We start from the raw sequence: 20,301 nt of genomic DNA, 5'->3' as shown, positions 1-20,301 counted from the left end.
ATATATATATATATATATATATATATATATAATGTTTTTTTTTAACTTGGAATATTATGAAACCAGGAAAACAACAAATAAAGTTGTAATTTCTGAAAAATTGGTTGCCCAAAAAGCAATAATGTTACAAGAATAAAGCAAAAACTATAAATAAAGGGAATAAAGTCAAAATTGCCAAATTGTTGGGAAATGTACAAAAAATTTGAATAACGGGATAATATTGAGCGAAAAAAGGTAATACTCTAACAAAACAGTTGCAATTTTATGACAATATTGTGATTTTAGCAGCATAGCAGCATTGAAATATTAAAGGATTAAACGCGGGTAGTGTGTTATAGTGCCATCAACAGGTGAACATTTGTCATTGCATTCTTACCTTTTATCACTTTGACCCTTTTCCTCGCACATTTACACACCGCCATCTCAAACATTTCTATTATTATGAAAATACATAAGCTTGAATGTGTTTTTTGCGTTTGACATTGCTTCAAAGTTCAGGATCACTTATTCGAATCGTAAGTATTTTTGGTTGTTATTTAGCAGCACATGGGTAAAACACACAACACAAGAGGGGAGTGTTTGACCATAAACAAGGAAAGGAAAAGTAACTTGCGCATGCGTACATCTTTCTTTCTTTCTTGTACTAAAAGTGCATTTTTGGTGTCAATATACCTTACTACTTCATTCACTTGGAAGGGACGTGTACATTATTATTAGCTACAGGTCTACGACGTTAGCTAGTACTGCTAAACTGTGATTTAGTGGGGCTCATGCTATACCTGATTGTTTCCTTGATGAATTACCCCTGGTGGGTGACTTCTAAAAAGAACCCAAAACGAGTCAGTTTTTTGAACGGCTCTTAGAAAGGAACGGCTCCTAAAGATCCAACTTCGCCGGTATGCGTGTGTGTGTGTGTGTGTGTGCGTAAAAGGGGGAAAGCAGGCAGCGTCTGCTATTGGATGAGGTTTATGTGGGAGGGTAACCTTTTTGTGTTCATGTTTCAGGATATCTAACGAGCCATGGCAGGATGACTGAACATGGAAGCAAAGACTTTGTCTTGTGGAAAAAGTGGATTTTGTAGCAACATGACAGAGACACGTGTCCGTGACCAGAAGAAGACTAAGAGGAGCCGCCGTCTTAAATAGAAAGTATTCCCGAAGAGTCTTCATTCTGACTTTCGGTCAAAGCTCATGTGGAATAACCGCAATGTGGGATTAACATCTTACTACTGCACACAAAGGTCAGTCTGTTTTTCATTTGTTATTCATATGTTATTCTATATCAGTGTTTCTCTCTACTTTCTCTTTGGACTTGACAAAAACAATGTCGGAGTGATAATGTGCTGCGAACTATGAATATGCATAGGGATCATGCAAAGTAAGGGTGGGCAGATCCAGTTCATTGATTGATTCATTGATAGCAATATTGGCTTGATAATAGTGTGAGGAGATGTATATTTTTCATCAAATCAATATAATTTGAGGGGCAAATATACATATAATTCACTGTTTGATTTCATTCAATTCACTGCATCAATGCAGTGGTGTCCAAAGTGTAGCCCGGGGCCATTTGTGGCACAGTGTGCTATATATATATATATATATATATATATATATATATATATATATATATATATATATATATATATACAAAAACATGCTAGGTTAATTGGCCACTCCAAATTGTCCATAGGTATGAATGTGAGTGTGAATGGTTGTTTGTCTATATGTGCCCTGTGATTGGCTGGCCACCAGTCCAGGGACCAGCAAAGCAACAAATAAAGTTGTAATTTTTGAATAAATTGGTTGCCAAAAAAAGCAATAATGTTACAAGAATAAAGCAAAACTAATATGGAAATAAAGTCACAATTGCCAAATTGTTGGGAAATTTACAAAAAATTAGAATAACATCAAAAATATTAAGCGAAAAAAAAAGATAATACTCTAACAAACCAGTTGCAATTTTATGACAATATTGTGATTTTAGCAGCATAGAGTTGAAATATTAAAGGAAATATTTTTAAGTTGTAATATGACAAAAAAGAAAACAAGCCAAAGTTGTCATTTTTTTAAAGATTGATGTTGAGAAAAGTTATAATATTATTACAATAAAGTCCAAATATTATGGGAATAAAATCCTAATGATACACAAGGAACATTTAAAAAGATTATGTAACAAGAAAATTGAAAGATTTGGGAAACGAAAAAAGAAACAACAGCAAAAATGGGAAAAATAGACCAAAGAGGGAAGTTAATACTAATTTTTACTGTTTTATAGTATTTTTTATTGACACAAAAAAAGACATTTTATGCGTTGTTTAACTGGTAATTTACTGAAATGAAGTAGCGTATTAAAATGAAGCGTATGTGGTGCAGTTATGCCTGACTTATGAACTGCCATGCATAGCTAGATTTCATAATGACACACCTATGACACACCTGTGCAATAATCATGCTGTCTTATCAGCATCTTGATGTCATACCTGTAAGGTGGATGAATTATGAATGCTCACTAACACGGAATTAGACATATTTGTGAACAATATTTGAGCGAGATAAACTCATATACATAATTTTTTTTCCCATTTTTGTATTTATGTATTTGTTGAGCATATAAAACAAAACCCATAGTCATGTCTTGTATCTGATGTAGATGATTATTTGTGTATTTTTCATCATATTAAAAATGATGTTGCATTGCCATTTCGGTGAAAACAAGAAAAAGACCTTATATTTGTATATGAATATGATTATTCAGCACACTTACACAAGGTGTGTGTGTGTATGTGTGTGTATGTGTGTGTGTGTGATGACATTTGTGACAAACGGCAGACAGAAAGAGCAAGAGCAGCAACATCCTGCTTCTCCGCTGATGCTGAGTCAGAAATGGAGTGAGAAGAAGGATGAAGAGAGACTGTTAAATATTTCAAGACTGGTGATGGTGGCAGCTCTAATGTCTTTTAGAGGGCAAGAACCCACAAGAACAAGAACATTGGCACCGCTTTGGCTTGTTTGTCATCCAAATTCTGCTGTTAGTAGTACTGTATATTAGTAGTACTACTATAGTAGTGGACGTGTTGTTAGTGACGTGTGTCTAAAATTGATGACCATAGTAGGTTCACTGTAGATGACTATATTCCTTCCTTTTTTTATCAGCTTTCATTTAAATTCATCCATCCGTTTTCTATGGCACTTATCCTCACTAGGGTATGCTGGAGTCTATCCCAGCTCTCTTTGGGCAGGTCAATAGCAGGTCAACATCATTCACACTCAAAACATTTACCGTATTTGTATTAGTTGTTTATGAAGTCAGCGGCACGGCGGTCGAGTGGTTAGTGCGCAGACCTCACAGCTAGGAGACCAGGGTTCAATTCCACCCTCGGCCATATCTGTGTGGAGTTTGCATGTTTTTCCCGTGCATTTCTCCAACATTCCAAAAACATGCTAGGTTAATGGTTAATGCCAGAAAACAAGTTAATACGAGCTAGCTAACTATGCACGTGATTGGGACACACCTATTTCGACTTCAAAAACGTTTTATCGTTTGATATACATGCTGCTATAATGCAAGAACAAGTACACTGATGATAACATGTAATACTTAAAAGTATACTGGCTGCACGGTGCTCGAGTGGTTAGCACGTTGGCCTCACAGCTAGGAGACCCAGGTTCAATTCCACCCTCGGCCACCTCTGTGTGGAGTTTGCATTTTTTCCTTGTGCATGCGTGGGTTTTCTCCGGGTACTCCGGTTTCCTCCCACATTCCAAAAACATGCTAGGTTAATTGGCGACTCCAAATTGTCCATAGGTATGAATGTGAGTGTGAATGGTTGTTTGTCTATATGTGCCCTGTGATTGGCTGGCCACCAGTCCAGGGTGTACCCCGCCTCTCGCCCAAAGACAGCTGGAATAGGCTCCAGCACCCCCGCGACCCTCGTGTGGATAAGCGGTAGAAAATGAATGAATGAGTACTTACTTACATCGTATGTGTTCATTATATTAAATTTAGTGTTGCAGAATAATGTCAGAAGGCAGGCAAAGGTCATCCACATCCCATCGTGTGTGCTTGACTGAGGTTTGAAAGCGGCTAAAAGACGGAGCTATTGATAGCGGTCACGAAACCAAACAAGAAGCCCACTTATCATCTTGAGCATATATCCTCCTCTCACCATGACACACACCTATACGCTTTATCGGTGTGGGCAAATGCAGTACACAGTGTAGTACACTGAGTCACTACCCACACACAGCTATAAAAACATACAAAGAAGTACACTCTTCTGCACATGCGGTAAGAAGAATGTGCAGTTATGAAAATAGATGAGCATACAATACATATTCAGAAATAGCTTGTATTTAGCATTCAGTAATGACATTTAATCGTGTTTTTAAGTCTTTTGCTATTCCACCCGCGGCCATCTTTGTGCGGCGTTTGCATGTTCGTTTTAACTTTCTCCGGGTACTCCGGTTTCCTCCCACATTCCAAAAACATGCTAGGTTAATTGGCCACTCCAAATTGTCCATAGGTATGAATGTGAGTGTGAATGGTTGTTTGTCTATATGTGCCCTGTGATTGGCTGGCCACCAGTCCAGGGTGATTATATGAAGCATTCTACACTGGTCACTAAGTGTCAGAAATGTTACTAAAATGTGAGACACACAAGCACCAGACTTGATGTCCGGAACAACAGGCTTTTATTGCAGGTTTGAATAATCTCAATAATAACAATAATCCCTAACACGGGCTACTACTGCACCCGAAACCCAGGCCAAGCTGTCTTCAAGATCACTTCCTGTCACCTATCACATTTATAGCAGCACGAGTCTTATTTCGTTTTTATATGTCTATTTTTTGTTTTAGTATGTCTAATATTTGGGGTATTATGTGTGTAAAGGTTGATATAGGGGTGTTATTTCATGTTGAGAGGGCTCTAATATGTTAGAAAGGCTATTTAGAGTGTCGTAAACAGAATTTCTATGCGTGAACTATGAAAAAAAGACAATTTTAAGTAATTTAAAATAAAAAAATAAGGAACCCTACGACCCCCCCCAAGAAAAAACATTCATAGGCGGGTGTAAAACCAACCAACCACAATAAACAAACACGTTCTTCATTGGCCAATGTAATATTATCCATAATAGTAGTATAGTAGTATTTTTATAATAAGGAAATATTTTAGTGCCAAAAGTGTGGACACCCCGTCTTTATTGATGCATTTAAGGTCTGCACATGGAATGGGTCATTTGTCATGTCGCAGCAGTGCATCTGGGAGATGGAGTAAGATGGAGTAATGAAGTGTGAAGCAACACAGCTATAGCATCGTTATTCTTATTCATATTCATATTCTTCAGCACTCTGCTGGTAATTGGAGCTACTAATGCTAATGATAATAATTTTAAAAAGACAATAACAATGAAAAAAGTTCATTCATTCATTCATTCATTTTCTACCGCTTATCCTCACAAGGGTTGCGGGGGGTGCTGGAGCCTATCCCAGCTGTGTTCGGGCGAGAGGCGGGGTACACTCTGGACTGGTGGCCAGCCAATCACAGGGCACATATAGACAAACAACCATTCACACTCACATTCATACCTATGGACAATTTGGAGTCAACAATTAACCTAGCATGTTTTTGGAATGTGGGAGGAAACCGGAGTACCCGGAGAAAACCCACCACACATGCACGGGGAGAACATGCAAACTCCACACAGAGATGGCCGAGGGTTGAATTGAACTTGGGTCTCTTAGCTGTGAGGTCTGTGCGCTAACCACTCGACCGCCATGCAGCCCGAATAAAAACATGATAATAATAACAAAAAATTACAATGTAAAAAAGTTCATTCATTCATTAATTTTCTACTGCTTATCCTCACAAGGTGAGGGGGTGCTGGAGCCTATCCCAGCTGTCTTTGGCCGAGAGCTGAGGTACACCCTGGAGTAGTTGCCAGCCAATCACAGGGCACATATAGACAAACAACCATTCACACCCATGGACAGTTAAAACCCACGCACGTGGGAGAGCATGCAAACTTCACGCAGAGATTCGAACCCAGATCTCCCCGATCTCCTGACTGTGTGGCCAACATGGTCACCACCGTGCGGCCCTAGTGCATGTATATATGTCTTTTAATATAGGACTTTTGGAATATACAGTATTATGGAGTGACTTGTAATCATGTAGTTTTTCCAATACAATAATTTTGTTGAGGGCGGCACGGCGGTCGAGTGGTTAGCATGCAGACCTCACAGCTAGGAGACCAGGGTTTAATTCCACCCTCGGCCATCTCTGTGTGGAGTTTGCATGTTCTCCCAGTTCATGCGTGGGTTTTCTCCGGGTACTCCGGTTTCCTCCCACATTCCAAAAACATGCTAGGTTAATTGGCGACTCCAAATTGTCCATAGGTATGAATGTGAGTGTGAATGGTTGTTTGTCTATATGTGCCCTGTGATTGGCTGGCCACCAGTCCAGGGTGTACCGTGCCTCTCGCCCGAAGACAGCTGGGATAGGCTCCAGCACCCCCGCGACCCTCGTGAGGATAAGCGGTAGAAAATGAACAAATGAATGAATAAATAATTTAGTTGATGTTCTTATGATGTTAAACATCCATAGGTTAGTATTTCCGGGACATGTATAAGAATGTTTTTCATGTTGTCGTGATGCATGATGAAGTTCATACAAGAGAAAAGAGCACCACAGCGCAGTAAACATGATTTGTTTGTGTGTTTGTGTATGTATATTGTGTATGTATATGGATGTGTTATATGTGTTTTATAATGAGCTCCATGGCCATCAACACTCACACATGCACACACACACATACACTGGTGTCCCCCCCCCCCCTACGACCTCTAATGACCTGTCATGGCCTCTGGGCACTCGCACACAATGACAATCCTTTCAACTCTGACCTCTCCACCGCAGAACACCTGATTGGACACATCAGAAACGTTTCAGGTCATGTGATTTGACGAAAGGGTTTGTGTTCTTTCGTTGTCCCCTGAGGTCACGTCCATACCGACATCAATATGTCATTGTAGCAATATCTATTTCATTTTATATCTATAATTATATTTTTCTATATATATATCTATAATATTCTATAATATATCTATATTTATATTTTTCACATATTCACTGAAGTCTCCATCCAATTTGAAAAATCATTCATTCATTCATTTTCTACTGGGTCGCAGGGGGTGCTGGAGCCTATCCCAGCTGTCTTCAGGCAAGAGACTGGTGGCCAGCCAATCACAGGGCACATATAGACAAACAACCATTCACACTCACATTCATACCTATGGACAATTTGGAGTGGCCAATTAAGCTAGCATGTTTTTGGAATGTGGGAGGAAACCGGAGTACCCGGAGAAAACCCACGCATGCACGGGGAGAACATGCAAACTCCGAAGGTGGAATTGAACTCAGGTCTCCTAGCTGTGAGGCCTGCATGCTAACCACTCGTTCGCCCTGCAGAAGCTCATTTTTCGGCCCTTTGTATTGAGTTGTGGACTCCTATAGAGCAGCTACGCACATTAACACACACAGAAAGCTTTGTAGATCTTCCAGAATCTGCACCTATTCCAGCTGTATTTCCGAAACATTCATTCATTCATTCATTTTCTTCCGCTTTTCCTCACGAGGGTCGCGGGGGGTGCTGGAGCCTATCCCAGCTGTCTTTGGGCGAGAGGCGGGGTACACCCTGGACTGGTGGCCAGCCAATCACAGGGCACATATAGACAAACAACCATTCACACTCACATTCATACCTATGGACAATTTGGAGTGGCCAATTAACCTAGCATGTTTTTGGAATGTGGGAGGAAACCGGAGTACCCGGAGAAAACCCACGCATGCACGGGGAGAACATGCAAACTCCACACAGAGATGGCCGAGGGTGGAATTGAACCCTGGTCTCCTCGCTGTGAGGTCTGCGCGCTAACCACTCGACCGTCGTGCAGTCCCAAATAAACATAAAATGAAAAAAATCAGCAGTAATTTGACAAGAATAATATTGAAATATTATGGAGGGAGGAAAAATAACATTGAAGTGGAATTGAACTCGGGTCTCCCAGCTGTGAGGCCTGTGCGCTAACTATTCGTCTATATAGCGAGCTTTAGGGAGCTTAAAGTAACACGTATGAAAAAAGGCCAAGCTTTGTAAAGGCAAACATTATGTCAATCAATCAGGGAGAAATACTCTTACCAAGTACTCACAAACAATGTGAATGGAAAATCAGTTTTTTGCCATTGCCCATGAATTGTACGGCAACAGTAAAGTATAATGGGAGCAATATTGTGTGTCAAATAGGTTATTGATTTGCTGTGCTGAGGAGTTAATGACGGAACAACACAGCCTCCACTTTTATCTTCTCATGTTTCATAGCAAAGCCGGAATGAAGCAACGTGGGATGTCTTTCTGTCTCTGACGTTGACGTGGAAACATTGCGATAAATAAACTGTGAGCCATGATAGAGACCTCCATCAGACCTCAGTGGCTGATGAGAGATATTCACTTCAAAGTTTGACTTTGTGTGTAATCTGCAGTGTTGACAGAAAGAATATGTCTTATTTTACCCGTGCTTGGGCTCTTATCTAAGTCAGTCAGCACTTTTTTGAAAGCGAAACAAACGAGTCATACTTTGGTCCTCAAATACAGTTAGATCAGGGGTTTAGACCGGGAATTTTTCCAGGAAATTTGGTGAAAGACTGCAAGGGCAACACATGTACTATCCTAAGAAGTTATATAGTAATATATATTATAGTATATATTATATATATATTATTTACATTATTATTATTATATGATATATAAGTCATATGTATATTTTTCCCTGCATAGCTTTTGAATGTTAAGTTGCTGTGTGATGAGTTTAACTTTAGCAGGAGTAAGATTGTTTTATCTCAGTCAGTCAGCACTTTTTTGAAAGCGAAACAAACAAGTCTTACTTTGGTCCTCAAATGCAGTTAGACTCCTGGTTTAGACCAGGAATTTTTCCAGGAAATTTGGTGAAAAATGAAAGCAAGACTGCAAGGGCCACTATGATATTTTGTAAAGCAACACATGTACTATCCTAAGAAGTTATATATATATAATTTATATTATATTATTATTATTATATAATATATAAGTTATATGTATATTTTTACCTGCATAGCTTTTGAATGTTAAGTTGCTGTGTGATGAGTTCAACTTTAGCAGGAGTCAGATTGTTTTATCTCAGTCAGTCAGCACTTTTTTGAAAGCGAAACAAACAAGTCTTACTTTGGTCCTCAAATGCAGTTAGACTCCTGGTCTAGACCAGGAATTTTTCCAGGAAATTTGGTGAAAAATGAAAGCAAGACTGCCAAACTATGATATTTGACCACTATGATATTTTGGAAAGCAACACATGTACTATCCTAAGAAGTTATATATTTATAATATATATAATATATATATATAATTTGTATTATATTATTATATTATATATAAGTTATATATATTTTTTCCCTGCATAGCTTTTGAATGTTAAGTTGCTGTGTGATGACTTTAACTTTAGCAGGAGTCAGATTGTTACCCACCTGCAATTTCCAGTGGGTTGAGGCTCTTGTCTTGAGTTTATTTCATAGCTCATGATTGGCTCCTGTCAAATAAAGAGCTGCCCAGTCCTCATGTACTGGTGGGTGCCACAATATACCGTTTTATGATGTGGGCATGTGCCTCTGATAGTCCGCTGTGGCTGGCATATGTACAAATCTGTTATTTCCTGTATATTTTGTGGGTGCTGCTTATACACCTGTGTGACTTTGACATAGAAATGTACCGTAGTCGGTTCCCGACGGCCAAAACATGAACATTTTGTAGAGAATAAATTTAGTTTTACATGCAGAAAACAATGTGACATTGGTTTTATGCCCCCAGTTTTCATATGATCAAAAAGCTTTTGTCCTTGGTTTGTGTCCGTTTTTGTACATAACAAACTAGTTCTTTTTTGTCCTGTTATTGATACCAAGTGCTCAAACAAAGCAACCTCCACGTTGCTGTCCCAATGTCTGCGCATTTTTTTATTGACTACAACTGCATATAAAATAGAATTATTCTCTAGAAAAATTTATTGAACTGATATTTCCTGTGGGAAAACTTGTATGGCTGAGCGGTGGACTAGTGGTTAGCATGTTGCCCTTTATAGTCGGGCGATCGAGGGTTGTCATCTCTGTGAGAAGTGTGCATGTTTGTGTGCATGAGATCAACTCCTGCTTTTAGTTGCACTTTGGTCAGCAAATTCAACACAATACAAAACACAAACACCAAAGAACACAACGTTTGTCATGACAACACATCACATACGCCTCGTTGGAAGACTGGCGATTGCATGCAGCTGTGTAAGTAAACTCCGTCATTGGGGCGGCTTTAACACCACACAGACACACACACACACACACACACACACAAAATGAGCTGTAACATCAGTTTATATGCACAACAGTAGAGCCACATAGTCTTTTATCTGCTTTTTACAAGAACTGAAAAAGAAAGTGGTTTATTTAGGGCAGGGGTCTCAAACTCAATTTACCTGGGGGACACTGGAGTTTTTAAAAAATACATTTATTAAAAACAATGCATCAATGCTTTTGCTTCTGCTAATACCCTTCACTTTTTCAGTGCTGTGGTTCCGGTTTTCTGATAAAACATTCCACTGTTCTCAAATATCTTTTTTTTCTACACAAAATTCAATAAACAAATCAAGAATAAAGAAAATAAATCAATCAGTAATAAATAAAATAATAATAAAACAGCAAATAAGAAAAACATAAGAAACCACATGTAGCTGGTGGGTAGACAAATTATTATTTTCAGATTCAAATGAACAGTATTAAGTACCAGTAGTACAGTAGTAACAGTTACCAGTATTAACAGTTATTTAACCTTTAACATTGACATTAATGAAACTTCATAATTTTCGCCAATTAGCAAGTTAGCATCGTACTCGGTTCCATCTGGGAGCAGCGTCGTAACTTTAACCACATGTTTGATGAGCTGCTTTATCTTGTATTTACAGTTTTATCTTCTATTTACAGTTTTATTACAAGTAATTCCTACTTTTATTTGTAGCCAGCATCATAAGCCTGTAGCTTCACTGCTAATACAATGTTGGAGTTGTTGTTGGAACAGACGGTTGAACTACCGTCCCGCGAGCCGCGGGTTTGAGACCCCTGATTTAGGGTGACCAAAAGTCCTGCATGTCCTGTTTTCATGGCCTGTCCTGTTTTTATTTATTAATTTTTAAAAGAATTATTATTATTATTAAAAAACTAATATTTATTCAGTATTATTTCTTACTAATTTTATTATTTATAAAATATATTATTAATTTATTTGTTAATTATTTTAACTTTTTTTAAAAGTGTATTTTATTTAAAGGGGACCTGTTGTTTTTTTCATTCATATTCATTTTTTTCATTTTTCAACCCTTTGTATTGAGTTGCGCTCAGCTACACAAAATAACACGCAGATCTTCCAGAATCTGCACCTATTCCAGCTGTATTTATTTTAATTTGTGCTTCCTGTCAAAATGGTCTGTTTTAATTTATTCCAACCACGGCTTTCCTCCGGGCATGTCCAATTCTGTAGTGATTGGTCACGTTCGTTAAATATGAACCGTATAAGGAAGTCCGAGGTTCGAATTCGAGGTTTTACCACGCCTTTTGAAACATCCCAAACTTCTTTCAGGCCTCACTTCCAAATTTATCAGAAATTTTGGCATCGTTTAACACGAGAATACAACATTCTAACTACATTTATAGGTCAGAAAAGTGGAAAAAGCATAATAAACCCCCTTTTATTTAATGTAATTGTTTATTATTAACTTGTATTGACTTTATTTAGTGTTTCTTTACATTCTGTTTCTTTGTGAAAACAAAGCTAGCATAAAAATGTACTGTTTGTATATTTATTTCCCCACAGTAAAAGCTGCAAAGCTTCCTTGCCGACGGACGCCACTGATCTGTGCTTAACGATGCATGTCAAAGATGACCTTCATGAAGTCAGGCATGCTGCTTCTTGTGTATAATGAGAGCGCTCACTCCCTCATGATTTCACGTGTCGGTGTGACTCTTGAGCACAGACAAAGTAGCGTCCATACGCCAGAAAACCAAGAAGTCTCCATCGTTAACCCCCCGGCAAACAAGTCAAAAACGTGTCGTTTGTGTGTCAAAGTGCAGCCCTTGTGTGGCTGACAATACGCAAGGTGACACCAATCTCTTGTTTTCTACTCCTCTTTCCACGGATCTCCTCCCATTGGTGAGAGGAGCTCATTCCTAACAGGAGGGGCTGAAATCAGAGTCCTCCCCTTAGAAGTACAGACATTTCTCACATGTTTGTGCAAGAGGTGAGGTGGGGAAAAAAGGGAATGGAGGACATGAAGCAGTGACACAGGTGGAAGACGGGTGACAAAATGTCTTCCGAGCAACGAAGAACAGACTTTGACTGTGGAGTTTATTGTCGGAAAGAAGTTTTCATTTCATTCTGTCTGTTCGTCTTGGACTTATCAGCACATTTATGAATCCGTCACAGGTAAGACCGTAAGACAAAGGTGGAAGGAGCTTCCATTTAGTTCCGGGGGTGTCCAAAATGGGACGTGGTGGCCATTTGTTGCACATGGTTGTTTTTATATTGGCCTGTCGCATCTTTCTAAAACTATAGTTCACCAAAAAAACATTCATTCATTCATTTTCTACCGCTTATCCTCACGAGGGTCGCGGGGGGTGCTGGAGCCTATCCCAGCTGTCTTTGGGCGAGAGACTGGTCGCCAGCCAATCACAGGGCACATGTAGACAAACAACCATTCACACTCACATTCATACCTATGGACAATTTGGAGTCGCTAATTATCCTAGCATGTTTTTGGAATGTGGGAGGAAACCGGAGTACCCGGAGAAAACCCACGCATGCACCGGGAGAACATGCAAACTCCACACAGAGATGGCCGAGGGTGGAATTGAACCCTGGTCTCCTAGCTGTGAGGTCTGCATGCTAACCACTCGTCCACTATGCAACCTCTTTAACTCATTTGGCTGTAATTAGATTTTTGATTTCCACACAGAGATGGCCGAGGGTGGAATTGAACCCTGGTCTCCTAGCTGTTAGGTCTGCGCGCTAACCAGCCCCCAAAAAACTCAGCAGTAGGCACTGGTAAACTGGCAGTAGGCCCCCAAAAATCAGCAGTAATTTCACAAGAATAATATTGTAATATTATGGAGGAAAAATAACATCTTCTGAGAAAAAAGTTGAAATATTAAATAAAAAGATGTTGCCGGCAAAAATAAAAACAGCTGTAATTTTACAAGAATAATGCCAAAATATTATGACACAAAGGGTGTATTTTAATGAAAAAAGTTGCAATTTTACAAGAATTAACTCATAATATTATAAGGTCAAGGTCAACCCCAACTCTAACCACTACTCATACTAATTTCTCATTAGTTCTTCATTAGTTCATCAGTAATTACCTTAAATGTGCCCTAGTCGTTAGTTCCTCAGTAAATACTAACATTAAAACGTAAGAGGTTAAAATATAAATCAATACAATAAAAAGTACTATGATATTATCCATAGGTATGAATGTGAGTGTGAATGGTTGTTTGCCCTGTGTGCCCTGTGATTGGCTGGCCACCAGTCCAGGGTGTACCCCGCCTTGTGTTAAAAGCCAGTGCAAACTTGGGTTTTTAACACTGATTTAAAACTCTTGACTGAGGTAGCAGTTCAAGGTTCAGGAGAGAGCGGTCAAGAGTTCCTCCCCGTCTCCTCTGGTTTTCATCCTAGACCTGGGACACTCTAGTAGACGCTGATCACTGTATAGATTTATAAAAAGATTTAAAATAAGATGTTAAATGTTACCAATAACAGGCAGCTGGTGGAGAGCAGCGAGTACAAAAGTAATGCAGCCACATTTTGGTCCTGTTGTAGTCTGCGAGTGGAGGACTGTTCAAGGCCAAAGTATAAGGAGTTACAATAGTCAAGGCCAGATATGATCAAAGAATTTAAACAACAGTTTCCGTCTGGTTCGGAGGCAAATATGACTTCACCTTCCCTAAGAGTCTTCGCTGAAAATGTAAGTTCTAATTTAAAAGAACTATAAACAAAAACACTAAGGCTGGTTACAGAGGGGCCACAGTGGGAACTAAGTGGGCCACACACATTTGGATGTCTGTTTTATACACAGACATTTAAGTAGTTGTTCAGACAAGTTGGTTTGTAAATTGAAAGGCAAATACAATTGAACATCATCTGGGGAAAAATGGAATGGGATTTTATATATTTATCCCAGAAAAGTACAGGGCCCCGGGATTGAGCCTTGAGGTGCACCACATGATAAAGGGGCTTTCTCTGAGGTAAAAATTCCAAGGTTCACGGAGAAGGACATGTTGATTGAAGTATGATTTAAACCATTTTAGGACAGTGCCTTTGAAACCTGCATATGACTCGAAGCGAGATATAAAAATTTGATGGTCAACTATGTCAAATGGGTTTTCTCCGGGTACTCCGGTTTCCTCCCACATTCCAAAAACATGCTAGGTTAATTGGCGACTCCAAATTGTCCATAGGTATGAATGTGAGTGTGAATGGTTGTTTGTCTATATGTGCTCTGTGATTGGCTGGCCACCAGTCCAGGGTGTACCCCGCCTCTCGCCCAAAGACAGCTGGGATAGGCTCCAGCACCCCCGCGACTCTCGTGAGGAAAACGCAGTAGAAAATGAATGAATGAATGAATGAACTATGTCAAATGCCATAGTCTGGTCCCAGCACAGCATTGCCATAGTCGGCTCTTAAAGACAGCTCAAATATAAAGCTTGTAATATATTTGATAAGAATGGGATGCACTCGGAAGTAAGTGAACCGTATTTTCCGGACTATAAGTCGCACTTTTTTTCATAGGTTGGCTGTTCCTGAGACTTATACTCCAGAGCGACTTATAAATGAAAAAATTATTTATGTTACATAAACAATGGACACCTTTTGTGTTCATGTTTATTTTTTGTGTAGCTGAATAACCATTGTGTTAGCATATCTTACACCTATTCAGCCTGTTCTCTATTCTTTATTGGGAAATTGGGAAAAACATAATAGGCTCCCTAAACTTTTGAATTCAATTTCTTTTTATCTGTAATGTCATTATTTTTTTGAAAGCGGGGGGCACACAGTGACCAAGGGGTTAACATGTTGCTCACACAGTCAGGAGATCAGGAAACTCTGGGTTCAAATATCTGCTTGGGCATGTCTGTGTGGAGTTCTCCCATATGTTCTCCCATATGTTCTCCCAGGTTTCCAGTTTCCTCCCACATTCCAAAAACATGCATGTTAGGTTAATTGTGACTCTAAATTGTCCATAGGTATGAATGGTTGTCAGTCTATATGTACCCTGCGCTTGGCTGGTGACCAGGACCACGCCTCTCACCCAAAGTCAGCTGGGATAGGCTCCAGCATACCCCCACGACCCTAATGAGGATAAGCGGTATAAAAAAATGGATGGATGGATGAGAGATGGGTCTTCCTGTTGAGCTTGGTTCCCATAGCAATGGGTACTGTACTGTGTTGTAAACTTTGGAATCTGGCATTTCCTGGTTAAAACGGCCTGCCTCCCCCCATATCTTATCTGGGAATGAAGAAATTGACTTTATGGTCCCAGTGCCTTCTGGGTTATCTGACTTCCATGACCTATGGGTTAGCTAGTTTTCGACAAGTTCACCGGGCTCCCCAGTTATCCATTGTACTATTGTATTCGAGGTGTCTAGGGAAAGATGGGGCGTAACAGACGTGTAAAAAGAAAATAGGTCAAAGACAATCCAGTATTTAATCCCAAAATAACTAAAAACAGTCCCCACAAAAACTGGGGATAAAACAAAATAACAAACCTCAAAACCAGGACTTAAACCAACCAGTGAAGCAAAAGTAGCTAAACACAAACAGACTCACCAAAAACAGTGACAATACCTTTTAAGTCGCAGTATGCAATTAACACAATAAATCAACACATAAATCCAAAATGGCTGAGCACACAGCAAATGTTTGGTCGAGCAGTAAGAGAGCTGTTCACCTTCCAGGTGTGTAACCACTCTGGGGAAAAAAACCACAAAGCATCCACACCCACTATGGGATGTAACAATTACCAAGCACGAACATGGTAGAGAAAAAAAAATCAATATATTGATTGGATGAAGTATTAGCATGCATACTGTACAGTACATACTATATACCCGGAATGGCAATACTTTCCAAATGCTAATGCGCAGTGATTGAGGCCAGTAGATGTGACAATGAAAATGTCTGCACATAGAAATGCGTGTATTATTTACAAATGTGTTGGATTAAGGTCAACATGATTTGATGATATAAGCCAACATAAAATACTTTCAATTGAAAAAGGATTATGCAACTGGTCCACTTTGACTTTTCTAATCCAAAAAAGAACAAGTACTACAGTGGAAGTCCGATTCAATAAGAAACACGCCTTATTTCTGTAGATTTTCAATACAAGAGAACTTGTTTTGTTGTGATTAAAAGCGGTGACAATGTTGTAAAGCGAAAGAAAAGTTTAGAAGAGTTGATTATCTGCTCGTCATCAGGATTTTTAATCTGTACTCTTATACTCTATGTACTCTTCCCCTTTCCTGCTTTCCTTTCTTCGTGGTATAAGCAGAATTATGGATTATACTCAGCTTTTTTTAATAATATACAGTTCAAAATCTCCTAGTTTTTGTGTAATGTGTAATACATGTCTCGGTCTTTGAACGCAACTTCTCACACTGATATACACTTTATTTATCTCCAAGGTTAATTGACACAGATAGACGACTGTTCTGTGTTTTTACCTTTTTTCTTTCACATCATATTTGCTCCCAAATGCTAATTTCATGATAACGTCTTCTACTCTCATGATGTCCTCCCCAGCGTGATGATGCTTCATCCTACCTGAGCTTCCTTCCACATTTTCATCCGTCGATGCTGTCAGTCGCCATCCCGCCATGAACTTGCTGTGTCGAGGACGTCTGAAACTTCTAGTGGCGTCTCTTACGGCCGTGGTGCTGCTCACCTGGTTGTACCTGCTGTCTGGAAACCTGTACAGTAAGTACAAAGTAACACAGAGACAAGTAGTACATGTCCCATGGTGTTTTGCTGCAGACTCGGACGGCAGCACCGACAAACAATGTTGAAATTGGCAGCGAGTAGTTACACTGTATAGATTACAGTGAAGAAAATAAGTATTTGAACACCCTGCTATTTTGCTATTTCTCCCACTTAGAAATCATGGAGGGGTCTGAAATTTTCATCGTAGGTGCATGTCCACTGTGAGAGAGATAAACTAAAAAGAAAAATCCAGAAATCACAATGCATGATTTTTTAACAATTTATTTGTGTGATACAGCTGCTAATAAGTATTTGAACACCTGTGTATCATCTAGAATTCTGACCCTGAAAGACCTGTTAGTCTGCCCATTAGAAGTCCACCTGCACTCCATGTATCATCCTGAATCAGATGCACCTGTTTGAGGTCGTTAGCTGCATAAAGACACCTGTCCACCCCATACAATCAGTAAGACTTTAACTTGTAACATGGCGAAGACCAAAGAGCTGTCCAAAGACACCAGAGACAAAATTGTACACCTCCACAAGGCTGGAAAGGGCTACGGAGCAATTACCAAGCAGCTTGGTGAAAAAAGGTCCACTGTTGGAGCTATCATTAGAAAATGGAAGAAGCTAAACATGACGGTCAATCTCAATCGGAGTGGAGCCCCATGCAAGATATCACCTCGTGGGGTCTCAATGATTCTAAGAAAGGTGAGGAATCAGCCCAGAACTACACGACAGGACTTGGTCAATGACCTGAAAAGAGCTGGGACCACCGTTTCCAAGGTTACTGTAGGTAATACACTAAGACGTCAGAAGAAGAATGAAGAGTACAATCCGAAGAACACCATCCCTACTGTGAAGCATGGGGGTGGTAGCATCATGCTTTGGGGGTGTTTTTCTGCACATGGGACAGGACGAGTGCACTGCATTAAAGAGAGGATGACTGGGGCCGTGTATTGTGAGATTTTGGGGAACAACCTCCTTCCCTCTGTCAGAGCATTGAAGATGGGTCGTGGCTGGGTCTTCCAACACGACAACGACCCGAAGCACACAGCCAGGAAAACCAAGGAGTGGCTCCGTAAGAAGCATATCAAGGTTCTAGCATGGCCCAGCCAGTCTCCAGACCTGAACCCAATCGAAAATCTTTGGAGGGAGCTCAAACTCCGTGTTTCTCAGCGACAGCCCAGAAACCTGACTGATCTAGAGAAGATCTGTGTGGAGGAGTGGGCCAAGATCCCTCCTGCAGTGTGTGCAAACCTGGTGAAAAACTACAGGAAACGTTTGACCTCTGTAATAGCAAACAAAGGCTACTGTACCAAATATTAACATTCATTTTCTCAGGTGTTCAAATACTTATTAGCAGCTGTATCACACAAATAAATTGTTAAAAAATCATGCATTGTGATTTCTGGATTTTTCTTTTTAGTTTATCTCTCTCACAGTGGACATGCACCTACGATGAAAATTTCAGACCCCTCCATGATTTCTAAGTGGGAGAAATAGCAAAATAGCAGGGTGTTCAAATACTTATTTTCTTCACTGTATATTTGACTTTCTTAGGTTTATTTTTATGCAAATTTGAAGCGAGCGGCGCAGGAGGGGATAGAAAAGAGGAAGAAGTGAGGTAGAAACCACCAATCTTTCGGTTTTCCGGTTGAATCCACTGCCGTCCTGTGTCTTCCTCAAGGCCACCAACTACTCGGGAATTCTCTGAACATCTCCTGACGGAGACATACTGGAGACATTTTGTCGATAAAAGTTATGAACAGAATCAGTGACAAAGGGTAACCCTTGCAGTGCAACCATCACTGGAAACAAGTCGGATTTATCGCCGGCATTTGAAGACGTGTGGATGGGATTGAGTTGAGGTCAGCAACACACCATCCCCACCATACACAAAGTCATTTGGAAGTCGTTCTTCTTGGCTTTTCCCGATATCCTCCCATGTCCGAGTTTTGGCCTCAACGACTGCCCAAACCAATACCTGTCAGCTGCTTTCGGGCTCCCATGGGCGAAAAACACCAGATCGAACTCCTTCTTCAGCTTGACCGCTGATGTCAACAAACGGGTTCTGGATTTACCGCTACCTGTAGGAGTAGCTCTCCCAGTCCCTGTCCCTTATCTGGAATACACAGAGGCGTGTTTCGGGGAATCCTGAGGCGTCTCCCTGTTGCAGCTGCTATGCTTTACAGAACCACTAACTGCAGAACGACCTCACGTGTTCCTTGTTTTTCCACCCATCACTGGAAGTAATGCCAAACATTCCCACTCACACCTATGGGCAGCTTCGAATTTCCAATGACGCAAATATGGATGTGGGAGGAAACTGTTGCAAGGCTCCACAAATACAGAAAACATGAGAACTGTAGGAATCAAACACAGAACTCCCTGGTTATGAGTGCTAAGTGTGTGAGCCACTATATAGTTTGAAGACAAGGCACATCCATGAGTAATACTGTACTAAAAAGTATGAAGTACTGTAGAATGTTCATATTTTTCATATGCTCGTCCACAGATGATTGCTCCATCCTCATTCCTCCCTGTTTGACCAACACGCCTGCATCTCCGCTTCTGGAACAAGCCGTCCTTGAGTCACGGGTTCGAGAGGTGGAAGCAGAGAACAGGCAGATCAGACTGCAGCTGAGCCAATCGCAGGCCTCTGTTGGCCAGCCGGTTGAGGGAAATGATGGCAACCAACAGTGGGGAGCCTCTGCCGACACGGGACCAGAGGATGGATACAAGACAGCGGAGGAGAAGAAGAACAACCACACGGACTGTCCAAGATTGCCTACCGTCCAAAAGTGTGAGGTCAGGAAATACTGCTTTTTGATTTATAAATATTGTACTATATTAGTACAAAATGTAGAGCAGACGCTCACTTGGGCAGTTTAGCATTCAAGTACTTTAACACTTAAACACTTCAGCACTCAAATGTTTTTTTTTTTTACAAATTTCATGGTTCTCCCAAGTGCACTCAGTTTTATGCCTGTTATTTGTATATATTCTTTCCTCTCTACTTTCATGTCATAGGTTGTACTAAAAATGGAATTACTCACTGACTATAAATTTGCATGTAATAACATGGACATATGTTGATTAATTTTTTTTCATTCATTCATTTCCTACCGCTTATCCTCACAAGGGTAGCAGGGGTGCTGGAGCCTATCCCAGCTGTCTTCAGGCGAGAGGCAGG

At 40.1% G+C, this 20,301-nt stretch overlaps 1 protein-coding gene across 3 annotated transcripts in view; it reads left to right on the top strand.

The window, feature by feature from the left end:
* The first annotated feature begins 940 nt into the window (after positions 1–940).
* large2 (LARGE xylosyl- and glucuronyltransferase 2) overlaps positions 941–20,301 on the top strand; it is a 33,945-nt gene continuing 14,584 nt past the window's right edge. The window contains exons 1-4 of one of the 3 annotated variants that reach the window (XM_058078306.2): positions 10,323–10,363; positions 11,946–12,554; positions 16,929–17,102; positions 19,624–19,916. In XM_058078306.2, the coding sequence (XP_057934289.2) occupies positions 17,003–17,102; positions 19,624–19,916 (393 nt within the window). In that variant the 5' untranslated portion in view covers positions 10,323–10,363; positions 11,946–12,554; positions 16,929–17,002. Of the gene's footprint in view, positions 1,241–10,118; positions 10,364–11,945; positions 12,555–16,928; positions 17,103–19,623; positions 19,917–20,301 lie in introns of those variants that run through there. The other 2 variants (XM_058078308.2, XM_058078310.2) reach the window with 2 other exon arrangements.

This window comes from Doryrhamphus excisus, linkage group LG1 (genome assembly GCF_037039965.1).
Source record: "Doryrhamphus excisus strain RoL-2023G ecotype Guam linkage group LG1, RoL_Dexc_Guam_v1.1, whole genome shotgun sequence".
Lineage (NCBI taxonomy): Eukaryota > Metazoa > Chordata > Actinopteri > Syngnathiformes > Syngnathidae > Doryrhamphus > Doryrhamphus excisus.
Note: the sequence above shows the minus strand (reverse complement) of the source record. Positions and strands in the feature narration are given on the sequence as shown.